At 40.4% G+C, this 18,258-nt stretch overlaps 1 protein-coding gene across 2 annotated transcripts in view; it reads right to left on the bottom strand.

The window, feature by feature from the left end:
• The window catches only part of IFT140 (intraflagellar transport 140), a 98,537-nt gene that overhangs the window by 59,579 nt on the left and 20,700 nt on the right, over positions 1 to 18,258 (bottom strand). For both annotated transcript variants that reach the window (XM_009672103.2, XM_068907943.1), the window contains exons 6-13: positions 10,928 to 11,103; positions 9,846 to 9,937; positions 8,588 to 8,694; positions 7,662 to 7,810; positions 3,226 to 3,429; positions 2,769 to 2,841; positions 1,965 to 2,056; positions 770 to 897 (exon numbers count right to left, since the gene is read on the bottom strand). In XM_009672103.2, the coding sequence (XP_009670398.2) occupies positions 770 to 897; positions 1,965 to 2,056; positions 2,769 to 2,841; positions 3,226 to 3,429; positions 7,662 to 7,810; positions 8,588 to 8,694; positions 9,846 to 9,937; positions 10,928 to 11,103 (1,021 nt within the window). The remainder of the gene's footprint in view (positions 1 to 769; positions 898 to 1,964; positions 2,057 to 2,768; positions 2,842 to 3,225; positions 3,430 to 7,661; positions 7,811 to 8,587; positions 8,695 to 9,845; positions 9,938 to 10,927; positions 11,104 to 18,258) is intronic.

Raw genomic sequence — 18,258 nt, 5'->3', positions numbered from 1 at the left:
GCGCTCGTTTCCTTCACTGTCAAACATCACGGTCAATCCAATATTTATGCTAGTTACAAGCTGCCCAAATGCAGCAGGTAACTAGAGTTTAGCACTCCAGTCATGATAGCACATAAGAAATGATAGTACCTAAGATCAAACAGAATCCATTCAACTCTTAGGCTTTTTCAGGTTTTTAAACTTGCCTTGGTCACTAGCAGATAAATTTCTGAAAGAAAAATCATGTCAGGAATGTATCTTTTTTATGCCAAAGCTGTTTGTCAGCGTGGAAACACATAATATAATTTGAACTAAGTCAAGTAAACCCGTTACCTAACTCAAACAAGAAGAGCTGAAACAAATTTAAAAAATGTTGGGTCACACATCTTGTCATAAATCAAACAAACCTGGATTCACTGATCCTATGGAGGAAATGAACTTAATATTATGGACGCTGTTGTTCTTGTTCAGGTCATCAGCAGAAACATGTGACATCCTTGCCTTGATCTTCTAAAACTTCTCCACCTACTCTCGAATACACATAAACATCCCCCACAACATGTATTTTTAAATCATTGTTATTACATTACCCATCCCATGGTTTTTCTAATAATTCTGTGGCTCTTCCTTTGCTTTAGGAAAAGGCCATCAAGTCGTACAGGCTCCATGCATTGTCTTGAGATTCAAAGGGGCTATCACTTTTCATCAGAACAAAAACAATTAAAAGTTCCCTCCTCACCACAAAAGATACCCTCAATTATAAACACATTTTCTAAAGCCTTATTAATACCTGCGAGAGAGATCAAAGATTTTAAAGTGAGCCAAATCAGTTCCCACAGCCAGGAAATTTCCACAGATATCCAAGAGGCATGGATTCCCCTCTGCTTCAGAGAACACCAGCAGCTGTTTAACCGTGCCCTGAGGAGAAAGGTGTAACACTAACTTTGCATCCTCAGTGTCTAACTAGGAGGGATTTATTTTCTCACTAGAATAGTTAACTAACTGCTGAACTTCTATGTCAGCCAAATCATTATCAGCAAAATCAAACACACAAAGGCACGTATGCACACGCACCATCTCACACAAAGTTTCAACAAATGCAATTTGTATTTCAGGTTGAAAACCTGGATGTATAGCCTCCAAAAAAGTTAAGTTTTGAGGTACCCTTCTGCAAAGATTGGCTCTGCAATAATATAACTTCTTCTAGCTAGAAGGGACACGAAAATACAGGTCCCTATACGTCTATTAATATACAGTTGGCAAAATAAATAGATAAAACCATTCCTTAGCATGATAAATCCCACCCTTTCTTAAATAAAATATTTATTTCTTAAGTATTTTTTTCTTAAATAAAATTATGGAAACAGAACTCTAATGGATTTCTCTTTGATTCTCGTGGACCAGCATAGGCTGCAATGTTTAAACAAAAGACCTGGTAGGAACGCACTTCTAAGCAGAACTTCTACAGGGTATTTTCATTACCTTATAAGAATATTGTATATGTTCATTTTCCTGTCCATAATATATACATTCAACATGCATGCAATTTTGATCATCTTAAGAATTCTGGTCCTTACAGAATTCTATTTTCTGTTATAGATGCTTACTAGCTAGACTGCAGTAGTACTTAAACGTGACAGATTTTTTATAGAACACAGTGCCAAAGATCTTTCAGCTGAAATCCTCAACACATTTTTTCTGTGACAAAGGAGGAGTTAACAGATTTACAAAACCTCCACTTAACTTTTAAGTTGTGAGTACAGCACACGTAAACATTGAAAAGAGTAAAGCATATTGGTGGATCTCAGCTTCATGTCACTGCTTTTACGTAATGACATTCTTGAATGGCTATCACCAAAAATAAGAAGAATGTGTTCCTTTTACCTAGGTTTGCTTAGCTAGTAGGTCCACAGTCAGCAATCCTACTGAAGCTAAGCAACCCTGAGATGCATTATTCACCTTCTCTAAGTTTCATCATCCCTTACCTGCCAGGTGCGGACCTGGACCCGATTTGGCTCAACTGTGTACAGATTTTCTTCATGCACAGACAGAACTGGAGAGTCACAAAGGAAAGAGCCTGGAACAATCACAATAAAACCATCATTACAATAAACAGATAAAAAAAAAAGAAAGTAACTGCTGTCATTATTTACTTAAAAAGGAGACGACTTCTCCTCGCATCATGTTTTCTGTAAGGACCTATCTGATACGCTGGATCCGAGAACACCTTTCAAATCCAGGCCTGACAGGCAGGTATACATCTAGTCTGTTGGGAATAACCATGAAATGCTTAGTTTTGTCAAGGCACACTGCACAACTGGATGCCTTAGAAACCCTACAAATGAAGCACACATTTGGTCTTTAGGCACCTCCAGAACTGGGCTGAAGCTGAAGAGAGGTTAAGTGGACATATATCTTAATTTTATGCCTACAGACTCACATCATCTTCAGCTTTACCTCTGTTGCTGCAGTGCTACCTCTGACCCATGGACAAGAATACCAACCTATTCTGAGGTCAAGCTATATATTATATCCCAGCACACTTAGTGAATAAAGCATAGACCTAGGAGTTGGTATTTGAGCTCTGGTTTTGTTGATGACATGCGTAACTACTGACCTATATTTTTATACCTCAGTCTTTCTACTCTGCAAAATGGCAATATGAAGTCTAATTAGCGTTCGTAAGTGCAAAGTTATTCCTCTATCATGAATGAACACATAATTTTGCAGGAAGGCAACCATTTTAACACTCTTAACACTCCACTCATTGCTCTGTTCTGAATTCCTACCTGCATTTCTTATGGTAACTCCTGAGCATTCAAAGACAGACACTTGCTTCCCATTCCAGAATACTACAACATCCTAAAGCAATCAAAAAAGCAAAGAATTTATACATTCAGTTTCTTTTGGAATCATACAAGAATGTGTGCAATAACACAGTGAGACCTTCCACACAATAGCCACCTTTTAGTATTTCATCTGTACAGTGAGGTGGGAGGTTTCTGGTCATGCCACCAAACAGAAGTCAGTAACCAGAAAACTACCGATTCACTGTACTATTTGAAAATCAGCTCTGCTACTGTGTGATTGCTAGAGTCATAAAAATACTTCCAGTCAATTACACAAGAAATGGAGTATCAGAGAAGAGGTATATTAAAGAGGGACAAACTTTAGTCTCCATGTACTTAACTAAGCAAATATTTGTGCAAATATATGAAATGACCCACAGCTGGGCTGGGAAGTAACCTTAGTAGCGAAGACTCCGTTAACATTCATATCGACGCGAAGACTGTGCGTGGTTCCTGCGCTGAAGAAGGTCACGTTAAACAGGTTGGGAGACACCTGTACAACAGCCACTTGTTGATTAAAATGAGATGACATGGCCTGCTCACTGAGAATCACCACAGAGCTGATGTTGTTCACTGCCAGTAGGTTTCTTCTGGAGCCCCACTACATACAATGAAAAGAGCAAGGGGGGGGGGGGAAAGGAAGACGCACAATTTCATCTAAAATCTTGAACAGTCACAGCAGTGTCCCAAGACAGATGAGCAGGGGTAGGAGGGAACAAACATTTTATATATGTATGTATGTATGTATGTATGTATGTGTGTGTGTGTGTGTGTGTGTGTGTGTGTGTGTGTGTGTATGTATATATGTGTGTGTATATGTATATATATGTATATAAATATATATATGACACAAAACCCTACTATCTAAATAAAACCATAGCCAAATGGCTAGAATTGTTAGAGATTTGAAATATTACGCTACAGTTATGCAGCTATTCAGATGCTCCCCTAGTCTATATAGAGGTGCATTTTTATAAATTAAAGCCACTTTTCTTTTCTAAGATGCTACTGCATCACCTTACATTTAATACTGCAAGACAGAATCACATATGCAAAGGGATTAATAACGCTTTGGTCTGTAAGAACAAGTTGCACACATAATTCCTTATTCATTTACCTTATTCTTCTCTGCACCTTCGTTAGCCCTTTCAGTCAACAATGCAGTTCAAATTCTCTAGCAAAGAGTACTGATCACACGCATAAAGTGGTCCCAAAGAACGCTTCCCTCTTCTTGATGAATCCTCTTCCAGCTAACTCTTTTTCAATGAGTTTTATGAAGATAACTTTTTCCTTCTTTTTTTTCCCCCATATTCTACAGAGTTTATACTCTAGCAAGTTCTTATCATTTATACTGCATAGTCCCAAAAAGAACCACACCAACTGCACTAGGTATATCACAAATTTGTAACAAAGAGGTGATGCTTGCCTGAAGAATTAACAATTACTCATTTAAGTAATATGAAAACAGAGATTTCTGGATCAGTTATGGACTCATTGAGCTATTGACTCACCCCAGATTGTGAAGCAGAAAACAACATCCAACATCTTATACAGCTTAGGATCATAAACTCTTTTTAAAATTATATTTTAAGATTGAAAAATATCACCTACAAAGAGCAACTTTAAAACTGGAGATGCCTTTCCAAATTTGATGGGAAAAAGGCGAGATCTGCCTCTGAGATGGTTTGCAAAGACAGTTTTTACATGCAGCTGGTGAGTTCTCTCTATATTATTGAAGAGAGTAGTTAATACTCTCATTTTCACTCTCTCTTCCCATATTCGTAGCTAAATAAGCGTGTAAGAAAGCACTGTGGGCAATCAGCTGGCTACACACGAACTCCTCTTGCATACCACGTTATTCAAACTCTAGTCAGGAAGCTGTAAGCGCACGGGGGGAGCGCTGCGCCTGAACTCATACACACCACCGATAACACTCCCCGACGAGCAGCGTACACAGCTCAAGCCTCATATCACCTGGACATCACTGCAGCGGTTCTGCCTGGGTGTCGTCCCATGACCGCGCCAGGAAACAGGCAGAGGGTTGTTCTTCTGGTTATTGCTGATTTTGGTTTTTTGTGTTTTCTAAGATTTATCAGGGACCATCAATGCAGACATGCTTTCAAATGGGCTAGATAAATTACAAAGTTTATAAGAGCTGTAGAAAAATCCTTTGAGGTTCAAAAACGTCTCTGCTCCTATACAATTGATAAGGTCTATAAATTCGAGGGATCTGCCAAGTCTTCAAGCTCTCCAGCTCCCTCAAAGTTATTTAAGTTTCATATCAATTTCTTGATTTGAAAGTTTTAAAATCACAAATGCAGAGAGAGATATTGATACTGAGTGGTTATGCTCTTCCGCTAACGCTGAATTAAATAGTTGTATTTGGAAATATTTTATTTTATTCAAGGGTGCCATCTGAGAAATAAAGTTAATTTGCATGGTTTGTTTGGGTTTGTTTGGGTTTTCTTTTTTAGTGGCATCTACTTACAAAGAACAGCAGCTAGAGTGCTATACTGCACAGTAGAAGAGCTAGAGTGCATTTCCCAACTACTTCTCGTTAGAAGCCACTAAGCCAGCTTGGAAAAAAGATTAGCTTGGCAAGCAGTCAAATAAAGTTATTGCCACTCTTTGATTTCAGAATAGGACGTGGCTGTTCTGAGATTTTCACGGAAGCATAGGAATAGCCTTTCATAGGAATTACCAAAAGATTCCACATGCGACAATTTTGAAAACCATTCACAGAGCACTTTTGAGTGCAAAGATTAATATGAAAAAAAATTCCTAAAGTATCCATAATTAAAGTTAGCTTTATAAAATGAGATAAAAATGGAGTGATTGTTGACGATGGTTTGGCGATGCTTTTGTTTATTCTAATAAACATCGGGAACAAGATGCTATTTCTGGACGGCACTCCATATCCTGTTATCTGGAAAATATTTGAATGGTCAAGCTGACATAAACACCTATCTCTCTTCCTTTCTCTCAACTTATTTGCAGATGTATGATATGCTAATGGCACACACTACTTCCTCAGTCCTGGGCCTTTTGTTATGGGAGCATCTTAACAAGATTTGGGTTACTGACTGCAATAGCACTTCCCAGCCTTCCATTTTAATTTAGAAAGTAAGACTATGACATGCTCCCTCACTAGGTTCCTACCTAGAGCGAGCAAATGCCATCTCTTTTTACATACTTTCCATCCTAATGTGAAACCCAAAGAGAAGAAAACATAAAATCACTTTCTCTTGCACGGCACCAGATATATTTGTTTGATTTTCATTCCTCCCCCAAAGGAAGGAGCACTGTTCTCAAGTATTAAGCACAGCAAAAGAAAATCTAAGTTATAACAAACTCTAAAAAAACCCAGACAAAATTTTAAGAGTAGTGAATAACAAACAAAATGAAACCCCCAGAGAATCTAAAAGAAAGAGCTTAGCTTATCCTTCAATAGAACGACGGGTTGTCAAAAAAGTTAATTTTTTTAAATGTAAAATATTTTTAAACTTAAATTTTATGACTGTAACGCTCATTTCTTTTGTATAGAGCAAAAAAATTAATAAGCAAATATGGAAAGGCAGCATTTATGCTTAAGCTCACAATAATCAATTAAATAATTCAAGTAAAAATGCTGAATCCTGCACCTTAATGGAGAATGGATTACAAAATAATAAATCTCATAATACGATGAACTGTCATAACATTCAGTGTTAAAAACACTGTAAAAAGCAGTAAAAATTTTTTATAATATTGTTTTTGCAAATTCATAATAGAAAACCTATTATTATCCACATAGAGTTTGACACTAAGTGCCATGTAAAAAAAATTATCTAGTAAATGAGGCATGATTCACTTTGATTTTGGAGAAAAAAAAAGAAAAAGGCATCTGAAAAAATCATTTTGCATGCAAAAATATAGTGTTTCCTTCTAGAGAGCATATCTTTTCACTTGAAAAATATCTGGATGTACATATATATTTTTATAGTCATTAACTTACCGGTAAGAGCAAACTTTATATGAAAAAAGTGACTAAAAAGAAGAAAATTATCTAAGACTACAATCATTCATTTCATTCCAATTTTCTTGCTTGTTATTTTAGTAAACTTACATAAATTTGGCTACTGACTATCTATCTTTGCCAGAAAACAATTTCAGGGTGCTGAATCCAAAGGGCCTGTCAATGAGACACAAGAAGGGGAAATGTCTGGATTTAAGGATGTCATGACTGCTAGCTAATCCTCCCAGGCAGAGAGATCTATTTGCATTTCAGAGTTTTACGTTACTGAGCATTTCAACCCTGCCTGCAACAGACTAGCTACGAACAGGTAATACTTCTGCCCATTTCAATTTTGAAAGTTATTCAAGGGTTTTCCTCCTTCAGAAAAAGGTAGCATACATATCCACCTGAACACCATTCTGCTGTGAGTGAAAAGAAATGTTTAGAAAGTGCTTTAGCTGTTGGATTCATGCCAAGATAGATTTCTGAAAACATATCGGGTTATTTCCAAACATATGTCATGACATTTGTTTTCAGGTTAAGTTTTTTTGTATGTTGTAGTACAAGAGTTTATTACTCAGAGAATGGAAAAACTAGAGGTTTTATTTCAGGTCTTTAATTTGGAGGGGAGGAAGGGTGAAAAGTCTTAGAAATCTCTACAGACAAACTCTACTCCCAAATTTATCGATGATTTCCCATGTAACGTTGGGGGCATCGGCCTCTTTGCTGGTGTAATTGCCTGTATGGTAGCAATTAAACTTATTTTATTTCACAAAGATGATATATTCATTTAATGTTTGTGAAATCCTACTAAAATATAAAACTCTTTCCTGTCTTACCTTTATCTGAGTGATATTTCCGTCAAGTTCTGTAGGTGCCTGGAGCTTCCATCTGTCCTTGCCCTCCAAAGTCCCCATGCTCTGACTGGATACTGATGCTTTCTTCCACATAGCTATTCTCCCTTTGTTAGTACCAGCTGCTAAAAGACCTGCCATTCACAAACCTTTTAGACATTTCATTTCAAACTTCAGAAAAACCAACAAGCATTATACAAAGAAACAAGCAGCCAAACTCTGGTTTTGAGGTATTGAGAAGCCGCCTTCCAGCAGCTTTCACTTCTTTGCCTTGCCTGCCAAACAGCATTCTAGTCCTGAACTCTTCTGGGGAGATAACGGGAGAAGTTTCACATAGTAAGACCCATTTTCTAAGCTACCAGATGAAGTTATCTTTTAATTGTATCAGACAATGATTTCATATTAACTGTTTATTTTTGAATAGTTCTGTCTGGAGTACAAGCCACTACTGAAAATAATTCTAGTAGACCCTAGCCATAGCCATGCCTAGATTAGCAAACTATACAGCACACAGGAGTAGCTCTGTAGAGAGAAATAGTCTATGTTAAGGACCCAACGCACACATGGAGAGCTCTGCTTTGGATTAGTTCTGGTGTGGGCTTGTAGACTGAATGCCTTTTACTGGTTGGAGGGCACTAGGTGCACTCCAGAGCACATCTTCCAGTTCAGTGCCATCAAAGGGAGTTCAATTTGTGTGCCTGGAGTTATCTTCAAGCAAACACCACGCTGCAAACCAACATGTGGTTAAGTATTGAATTCTCTCATTGCCCCTTCAAAGGGACATTCCTGATCTAAACTAAAACACTGCTGAAACATACCCTCAGTAACAAGGTAAGTATCTGAAATGACCACAGGGCACTAAAGACTAATACTTTGACCTGGTTTAGGAACCAGAGATCACGGTTTCTTACCTTTAGCACTGCAGTAAGAAACACAGTTAATGCATTCTCCTGCCTCAAAGCCAAATTGCACATCTGGGGAGAGCACATAGTTCTCACCTCGCTCCAAATCCCAGAACCTAAAGCACAGAAAACAAGAGAGTTTTAACAATGCTTTTCCTTCCAGGTGTCTCGCTAAACACAGTCAATAGGATGCTACACATGGCACTAATTTGCTGTTTCCAGAATGCCCAGATCATTTAATTTTTAAAATGAAATCATCAGCAGCTTCCTCTGGAGCATGAATTTCTTAACAGTCTCCTTCCTTTTCCTTTGACTTTTTAATCCGCAGCATGTATTGTAACACCCTCCTATAAAGGAAGGAGTCAAACTCAGTGGTGTGTGGTTTGTGTGGGGTTTTTTTGTTTGTTTGTTTGTTTTGTTTAAGAGATGAGACTTAGCTATAGTCTTCCTCCCTACGCGAGCTTCCACATTTTGTTAGGGATATTCCCTATCTCCGCCACTTTTAGTAGCCCTTGGATTTCAGATGCATTTTGTTGAACTGAACACCATCGATGACAGGTCTTTCCATATTCTCACAAAATTAACCATAGGATTCCATCAGATAATAGCAGATAGAGGCTCAAAAAAGCGAGCCACGGATGTTAATGGACAGTCTCTGGTGACCCCTCATCAAAAGTTAGGGGAAAGAGGTGGAGTCACTCATAGTACAGCTAGAAAACCCAAAGGTTTAGCATACACTTAAAAAAAATGCAGAGAGATAAAACCTACAGAACATGGCAACATTGCAGACAGCAAAGTGACATATTTGTTTTAAGGAATTAGGGATAAAAATTACCAAAATATTTATGTTATATTACACTGATAGAAAGAAATCCTGACAAGCAGGGCACAGTTTTCCTGTGGCTGATGCTATGACTGTCATAATACTCAGAGAGCAGGAGTGGAAAGAACAAAGTGACTTTTTCATGCACAAAATCAAAGGGATCCATTTTCAGAAAGAAATGGATAAAGGTACTCAGAAAGAAACAAGTTTGGGTAGTATTGGCAGATAAAATAAAACTACCTTGAGAGAAAGGAAAATATGCATAATTAAGTTTTTCTTCAAGAAAATAGATTTTTCAATCTCCTTATATTTATTTGGAGAAAAAGAATGAGAAAATAATGTACAGTACATGTACAGTAAAATCTTTAGTCCACTGCAGTCCATAAATCTTTTAGCTGGCCTTTCTTTTGGGCAGCAAGAACAGCTTTGAAACAAGATTCTTACCTGAGGACTGTCTCACCTACTGCTGTAACAATAAGACTGTTGTCTATTAAAATGATGTCTGCAGAATGGCCTGTCTTCCCACTCAACTTCACCTGTTAATCAACAACAAATAAATAAAAGAAAATGCCAGAAGGTAGGAGGAACATATGGACAGACTGTAGGTATCTGAATTGCCTAGTGTGGCTGCAAAGTTAAAACGTAAGAATTACTAGACCTGTTCAGACAGTTCTGATAGACCAACAGTTTCCCTCAGACAACAACAACCACTAAATGAATTAGGTATATCACGTATAAAAGTAATAAAAGAAATGGCAAGCAACAGTTTTCCCCTTGTACTAGATCTTCTCTCAGAACTTAATAAAGATTGCTTTAAAACATGAAACACCAGATCTTACTTCTAGTCAAAAAAGTACTGATTAATAAAAAGTGGGCACTCCTATAACACACAAGTATCCAATCTTTTTTGATTTTAGAGAAAAAACCTTAGAAAAATTAGGGTTTTTTCAAAGCAGTGTTCTCCAACAGTATAGTATTTGGTTTAGATATTGGGCCAAGATGACTACTGGTCCTGGATGAAGTCAGTTTGCTGTTTGTCCCTTTACAGTCATTTCTGTGCTACATTACTATTTGTGGGTTGCTATTTTTTAAAAGTTTTCTAGCTTTTGCAGCACTGAAGAACACTTTGATAAAGTGAGAACAAAACCTCCTTTCAGACTTGCAGACAAAGATAATTTCACCAAGAGGGGTAGGTACTGTTCCTACTAACCTGGAAGAGAAGGCAGCTCTGAATGAGTGATGATAATAAATCTGAGGAAGTATATTATCAGCCATTTATCCACAAAACATTTTAATAAACATTTGACTGTACTGCAATTATAGATTTGAACATCCTTCCAAGTTCAGTAATATAGCCTTTTATTCTATGTTTCAGTGATCATATATTTGCTTATCAAGGTATTATCTGAGAAAGAAAAATAAGTGCTGATTCCTTTGCGAGCAAAAAAAGTAATAACCAAAAAAACCTAGCAAATACTTATAAAGATTAAACATTTCAACTTTACCTTGTAGCCTGACTCTCTTACCTTCATGAGCTCTTCTGCCTCTCCCTCAAGAGTAATTCTATGCAAGGACAACAGAAGGTTCTCTGTTATTACCACTAAAACATCTCTTTTCTCCATGAAGAGAAGTTTTTGGACAGGACTGTCGGTGGACAATATATGGCTTGTCTTTCCTTTCTCATTCACATAATGCACAGATCCTGTAGTATACATAAACCAATTACACAGTTCTCAGTTAACAGCTCTTTAAGCCACAACAAATCAAAGTTGTTTCTTTCTACCTTAGTAAAGTATGCCTCAAGTACTGAAACAACAACCACACTTCTTTTGTCCCCTAATTTGCCTCAGGACAAAGGCTCCATGATAGTTCCTCTGACCAGAGGAACAAATTAAAACTTATTTTCTTTTTCCCATCTAGGAAATCCTAAACCACAAATCATTTGAATGTCCTACTATTAAAACAAAAGTAAACTTTCTGCGTTAAGTGTGCATGTATGTGAAGGCTGAATGATGGCTTCTGAAATCCTCACTATTAACAATAATTTGTGGAAGAAGGATGATGGCTAAGAGTTGGTACAATTTTTAGGAGCGTTTAGACTGCAGAGGTTCCTGACATTGTTCAGAAACAGCCCACCACACATACTAATCGCTGCTTTCCTATGTGAATTTCAGAAGAAATTGGGTATACTATAAATGAGTAATAGACAACAAACGGTATAGTGTCTTTCTAAGAATATTGACAGTGTAGTATATAACGTGGCAATTATAGCAGCACATGTCAGCATTAAAGAAGCCATTATAATGTGGTTAAATTGTAGCAATATATAAATGGTGCACAGATCTCTACCCAGTGAAGAACACTAGAATTAACATGGCACTCTCCAAATGGTATTACTGGAATCACACTAACAAATGAGCTCATGGAAGTCTGACAGCTCTCATGCCACATATACACATATACTACTTCTTAGCTAATCATGACACTATTTGAATGTGGCATTTCAAGCTGGTGCAGATCAAAAAAATCCCATAGAATCAAGTATTTTTCCCTAAAAAGCTGAAGTAGAAAAACATAACTGTGCAAGAGCGAACATTAAGAAATGCATGCTGAACTGTTGTACCTAAGAGGTAATTTGATGTACCTAACTAAAAAGGATGTTTCAATTTCCAAAACATTTGCAAATACATTATCATCCTCTACATCCCACCTATAAAAAAGATGTAAAGTCCTCACCTGCCTGCTCCCACACTTTTTCATTTTCTCCTTGAAATAAAACTCTGACTAGATATCTTCATTCTTTTCTCTTCTTAAATACAGCTGTCCAAAGCAGCATCCTCCATGGCATTATTTTCCTGCTGTAGTAACGCTTTGCACTAATCTATCATCTACAGCTGCAAGATATCAAACCAGCTTACAAAGCATGCTTCGCATCACCTTGGCAAGAGGAACGGAGCAGATCCCTGCAGCTACCCTGCAGTGTTCAATACAGCCGCTGCTAGGGCACAGCAACGCTAGATACAGGATTGGGGCCTGAGGTTAGTTGGATGTAGAGCCCACAGGAAGCCTTGTTAATCTTGACAGGCCTTTTGTTTGCACAAAGCTCTTTCAGAATCCAGGCTTTAGACAGGAAATAGAGAGCACTGTATCGATTTGAAATCTCAGGGAATATGTAGGTAGGAAGGATGTAGTTACCACAATTCTAATATGACCAAGATACCAGTGTGACTACTGTTACTCTTGCGAAAGCTTTACAGGATCTTTTACAATAAATGGTCAATCCCGTGATTTTGTTTGCCATCTGAAACTGGGTCCTGAGTTAACTTATCTTTTTGTACTTGGATTTTGGTACACAAAGCATCAGGTACCACACAGGTACCTGATTATTCACTGTTTTGAAGCTGCTTCTGCAGTTAGGGAAAGGATTATAGCTTTCTAAATAACTTTAAGAAAGTTAAAAGACTAATCTCAAAAGCTAACAAATTCTGAGCTAATCGATACTGAGCAAATTCTGAGGGAACAACTGTTAAAAAAGGCAGCTAATTTAGCTCTAGCCCAGCTTAGCACTAGTGAAAAATTGGGAAAGATAGACGGTACAGTAGGATTATCCAGAAAGCGCGCAATTTCCTTATGTCAGGAAGATCGGCCATGTGGGACCGGTTCAGGGGGCTGGCCAGAGGAAGGATCCTCCAATTCCGAGACATTAACTACGCTACAAATTATATTGGAAGATGAAAAGCCTCACCAAATGGGGGATTGGTATGTGTGGGACAATCACGTACGGGACCACCAGCACCTGAGTAAAAAGAGGGGAACCCTACGAAAGTGACTCTTGCCGTAGCAGATGCCAGTACCCCGTGTAACGCACCCGCCGCAACCGCTCCACCCTATACCCCTTCGCTCTCACCTCCTGAAGATTTATCTGTCACTCACTCTCCCTCTTTCTCCTACTTCTACTCTGCCAGCTGCTGGACTCTATCCTATGGTTTCTAATGTCTTACCTAATCCGGCAGCATTACAGCTGGGCGTAGCAGGGGGAGCTCCCCCACCCCTTCCAGTGCTGCCTGTATTTACTAACCAAGGCTGGAGCCCGAGTGATTTAGCGTTGTGGGGAAGCAAAATGCCCAGGTTGAGGGAAGACGCAGAAAGGTGCGCTCAGCTATTTTCTAATATATGCACCAGGTAGTAGTATCACCAGTTCTTGATGGAGGTATGGAGTGAACTCAAGTCCCTTCTCAGAAGAATGGGCTCGTGGCAATTAGCACAGTTGGGAAGCTACTGAAGAATACCTGAAGGTAACTAGGAGCCACACAAGCGATAGACAAGGGACAGGCATTACCTGCAAGGTGCTAGGTACCTGTTTAGAAGCTGCATATCAAGAAAGGGAGCACTGGAACAGAAAGGAGGAGGTCCTGAAGAAAGCAATAGAAGGTCGAAAGGCAACTGAGTTCTACTGTCTTTGACAATTGAACAGCTGCAGAATACAATGACAGACTAGGTGATAACGACCCGCGCAGGCAACTCCCTGCATGGGCAGAATTAATCCACCGCAACATTAACCACAGCTGTGAAATGGGCTGGGACAATCCAATAGTTGAAAAACCAAACCTGAAGCCCTGGGGAAGAGATCATAGGGTGAGACCAGTGATACAGGCACCCCTCCACAGGGAATAGAAAATAAGCCAAAGGGAAATAAGCCCCAAGACCCGTGAACAGTATCTTGAGAACTGAGAAATAAATGGATTGTGGAGGAAAGCCTTAGCCCTAGGCATTCCCAGGTTGACCCTCGCGATCTGAGGTCCGCCTACTGGCATTATCTTGAGCCTGACTGAAGCATCCCAGAAACAAGAGAACAGCCAAAGAGAGGAGCATACTTCAACTCCTCCAGTGCCAGCTCCCAGAGGGAGAGAGAGAGAGACAACCCCTTCTTCCCCTCTAGGAAGGAACTGCAGGGCATGAAGGAAAAACAAAAAACAAAACAAAACAACAAGTAATGCCCGGAAGACAATTAGGTCTACCTGTACAGCAAGGGGAGGCTTATCAGTGGATAAGTGATAATGGCCCAAATATCTTGACTGGTCCTCACCGACAACTGGTGAAGTTTTAATAGATACGGGAGCACAAATTTCAAAACTAACACAACAAGACGCCGAGAAGTTGAGTGTGTGACCTGGACAGCAGAGAGTTAAAATTATCGGTGTGAATGGAGCGAGTGTTGTGTGCCAAACTGCCAAGGGTTAATTTATGGCTCCCGGGCAAGAGGCGCATGTCAACTACTCCCTTCGCAGTTAAAGATCACAATGAAAGTATTTTAGGTTTCAATGTTTTAAACCAACGAAGCTGTTGCCTGCCGGATGGCGGTGTGTGGTCCTTCAGCTCAAACATGGACCCTAACCCCCGCAGAAATAGGGAAGCTACAGTGCGTGTACTTTGCTCAGCCCCACACTCCCCGATTCAAAAATTACTAACGTACTGCAATAGCCGATTTCTGCTGCAGCACGAAATGGGATTTCTGAAGTCAGAGCTGATTTGAAAAAATGATAAATTATCTTTAAAACCCACTCCCCATATAACTCACCTATCTGGCCAGTTTGGAAACCAGATAGGAAGTGGTGTTTGAGAATCAGTTATCAGCGCTCCACTAACAGCTGCTGTACCAAATATTGCAAACTTAACAGCTACATTACAAGCAGCTGCATACCCATGGATGGCGGCGCTAGACATGAAGGATATGTTCTTTATGGTCCCCTTGCAGGAGGAAGATAAAGATAAGTTTGCTTTCACTTGGGAGGGAATACAATATACCTTTAACAGACCCCCCACAAGGAGGGGGACAAACATTGACCCATGATTGCTCCTGCTGCACTTGCTGAACTTGTACAGACAGTCCCACTCCCTCCAGATGTGAAACTGTACCAATATACAGATGATATTCTGATGGGAGGACCCTGAGAAAGTGGGGGAAGCAGCAGCAGCAGCATGGCAAGCGCTAAATAAAGCGGAAATTGAGGTTCCACCTGAAAATTGTCCGGGACCAAGTAGAGAGGTAAAATTTTTGGGTACTTGGTGATAGCAGGCAGTTCAGTGATTTCTCCAGATACGTCAAGAAAAATCAGAGAGCTTTGAATGTCCCAATCAAGGAAGGAGTTACAACAGCTAATGGGAACTTTAGGATGCTGGAGGAAGCATGTACCTGGATTTTCTATTAGTGCTCGTCCATTACATTCACTCTTACGGAAAGGCAAACCCTGGGAGTGGAAATTAGAGCACAAAAAGGCAATCAAAACTCGAACGGAAGAAATTAAAAACATACCAGTCATTGGGACCAGTACACCCCTGCGACCCTACTAGAGCCGAATGGGGTTTCACTGAGCGTGCTACTTACTGTAACCTGTTCCAAACTGGCTCCGATCGACCAAAAAGACCTTTATTATTTAGCTCCACCACATTTAAGGAAACAGAACAATGATATTCTAAATGGGAAAAAGGTCTTTTATCTTTAGTCCGAGCAGTTAAACAAGTTGAGAAATACACCAGGGACAGACAACCTGTGCAACTAGAGGACCATTTAATTTGCTAGAAGCAATCCTAAAGGGGACTGCTCCCCCAGAAGGAGTTGCACAAAAACCTACTATCAGAAAATGACCTAACAGGAGTGCAGAAAACATGCAATTAACTGAAGGATATACTAAGGTCTTCAAATTACAGATGCCCACAGATACAGACCCCTTAGCACTACAATAACCTTTTAAACCTTCAGCAATTCTGAATGCACTGCCCCTCATTGAGAATACAGCAACAGAAAATATTTGGTTCACTGGTGCCTCGGCAAAAAGGATATATGGTAAAAGGCAACAGAAGGCTGCTGCAGTAGATATTACCACTGGCAAACAAGTAATAGAAGAAGGTGAAGGCAGTGCACAAGTAGGAGATGAAGAAGAGTCGTTTTGGCAGCACAGAATGGAGCAGAAATCATATGGGTGGACTCTTATGCTGTGTGCGCTGGTGCCACACAATGGCTCTGTCAGTGGGAAACCTTGAATTGGGAAATAAATAGATCCCCAGTTTGGGGAAAATAAGATTGGCAATTATTACTAAATATAGCCTGAAAAACACCATTCAAGACGGGATGGGTGAAAGCTTATACCAAGTATAGTCAACTTGCCATGAAGTGGAACCAAAAGGTGGATGAGTTAACTAAAATCAGGAAAATCATCTTTAAATTCCAAGTGGTGTTGGTTGGGAGAATGGTTATATCAAACCTAGGCCACAGCTTTTGCCTTAACAAGAGGCAATGCTTCGATATACACCATATACCCTATCATTGCACTAGGATTAAATCCCAATGGAGCTATACTCTATCCGTTGGAGCATAGAGTATGGGCCCAACAAAACGGAAACAAACGGCAAACTGTAGATGTCAACGTATGTGTTGTACAGGAACAACAAGGATTTCTTTGTGAAAGCAATACCTTCAAAGCCCAAGACATTTGTCTTGACACTGAACAAAATGTTTGTCATCTTGAAATACCCGATGAAACCACTGATACTGTGCTAGTGTATATTGGAAAAGGATGTGTTTCTGTATGAGACCCCTCTGTGATTTTGCATTTGTAGATAACATTACTGTAGATGTTAGCAATCACTCAAATATTTGTGTTCGTAACTTTACTGAAATTATGGCATGCGACTTTAATTGGCTGACAGTCAGCTCTCCTGTGTGAGGTGTGCTGTGGTTGACCAGTTGCATCACCAGATAAAGGAGCTACGGGAGGAAGTTAGCAGGCTGCGTAGCATCCGAGAAGATAAGCAGGAGATTGACAGGGTATTCTCGGAGACTGTGCAGCTCCAGGAGTCCCCTGCCCCCACTGCAGCGGAGTTGTCGGAGGGCTCTGTACCGTGTGTAAAGGTGCATCATAACGCTGTGGAAGAGGGCTGGAAGCTGGTGACCTCTCGTAGAAGGAGAAAGGCTCTTGCTCCTCCTCAAGACTTACCCTTGAAGAACAAGTTTAGCGCCCTCCAAGCCGAGGAGGAGCGGGGCATGGCTCCAAGGGAGGCAACTGGCCTGGCAGACCCTGTGCCGTGCAGGAACCCCCGGAAGAAGCGGCGAGTGATTGTTGTGGGTGACTGCCTGCTGCAGGGGACAGAGGCACCTATCTGCTGACCTGACCTCTTGTCCAGAGAGGTTTGCTGCCTGCCAGGGGCTCAAATAAGAGATGTCATGGAAAGACTGCCAAGGCTTGTCCATGCATCGGACTACTACCCTCTGCTGATCTTCCACGTGGGTGCTAACGACACGAAAGGCAAATTGGAAACCATCAAACAGGACTTCAGAGCTCTGGGAATGGTGGTCAAGGGTCTGGGAGCCCAGGTCGTTTTCTCCTCAATCTTGCCTGTGAGGGGAAAGGACGGGAGGAGGAGTAGACGGGTTTTCCAAGTTAACAGCTGGCTGCGCCGCTGGTGTTGGCAACAGGGCTTTGGTTTCTATGACCACGGGACCCTGTTTGAAGATCAACAGCCGATGGGGAGCGATGGGATCCCCCTTACCAAGCGGGGCACGTGCGTCTTTGCCAACAGATTGGCCAGCCTGGTACGGAGGGCTTTAAACTAGGCAAGATGGGGGAAGGGGAGTGGTTTAGTGGCAGGGGAGTCAGTAAAACACCGCTCAAGTCAGGAGGCCTCCAGCGGGTGCATGCAGCCAGGGGAGACGGCATGGAACATGGCTATGGAGGCTCCTCTTGCACCTCTCCTGGGAAGCTTGCATGCTTGACTGGCTCTCTGAAATGCCTGTACACCAATGCGTGCAGCACGGGGAATAAACAGGAAGAGTTAGAGATCTGTGTGCGGTCGCAGGGCC

The sequence above is a fragment of the Struthio camelus genome, chromosome 15, assembly GCF_040807025.1.
Source record: "Struthio camelus isolate bStrCam1 chromosome 15, bStrCam1.hap1, whole genome shotgun sequence".
Taxonomy (NCBI): Eukaryota; Metazoa; Chordata; class Aves; order Struthioniformes; family Struthionidae; genus Struthio; species Struthio camelus.
The sequence above is the reverse complement of the archived record's forward strand: the minus strand, read 5'-3'. Positions and strand labels throughout refer to the sequence as shown.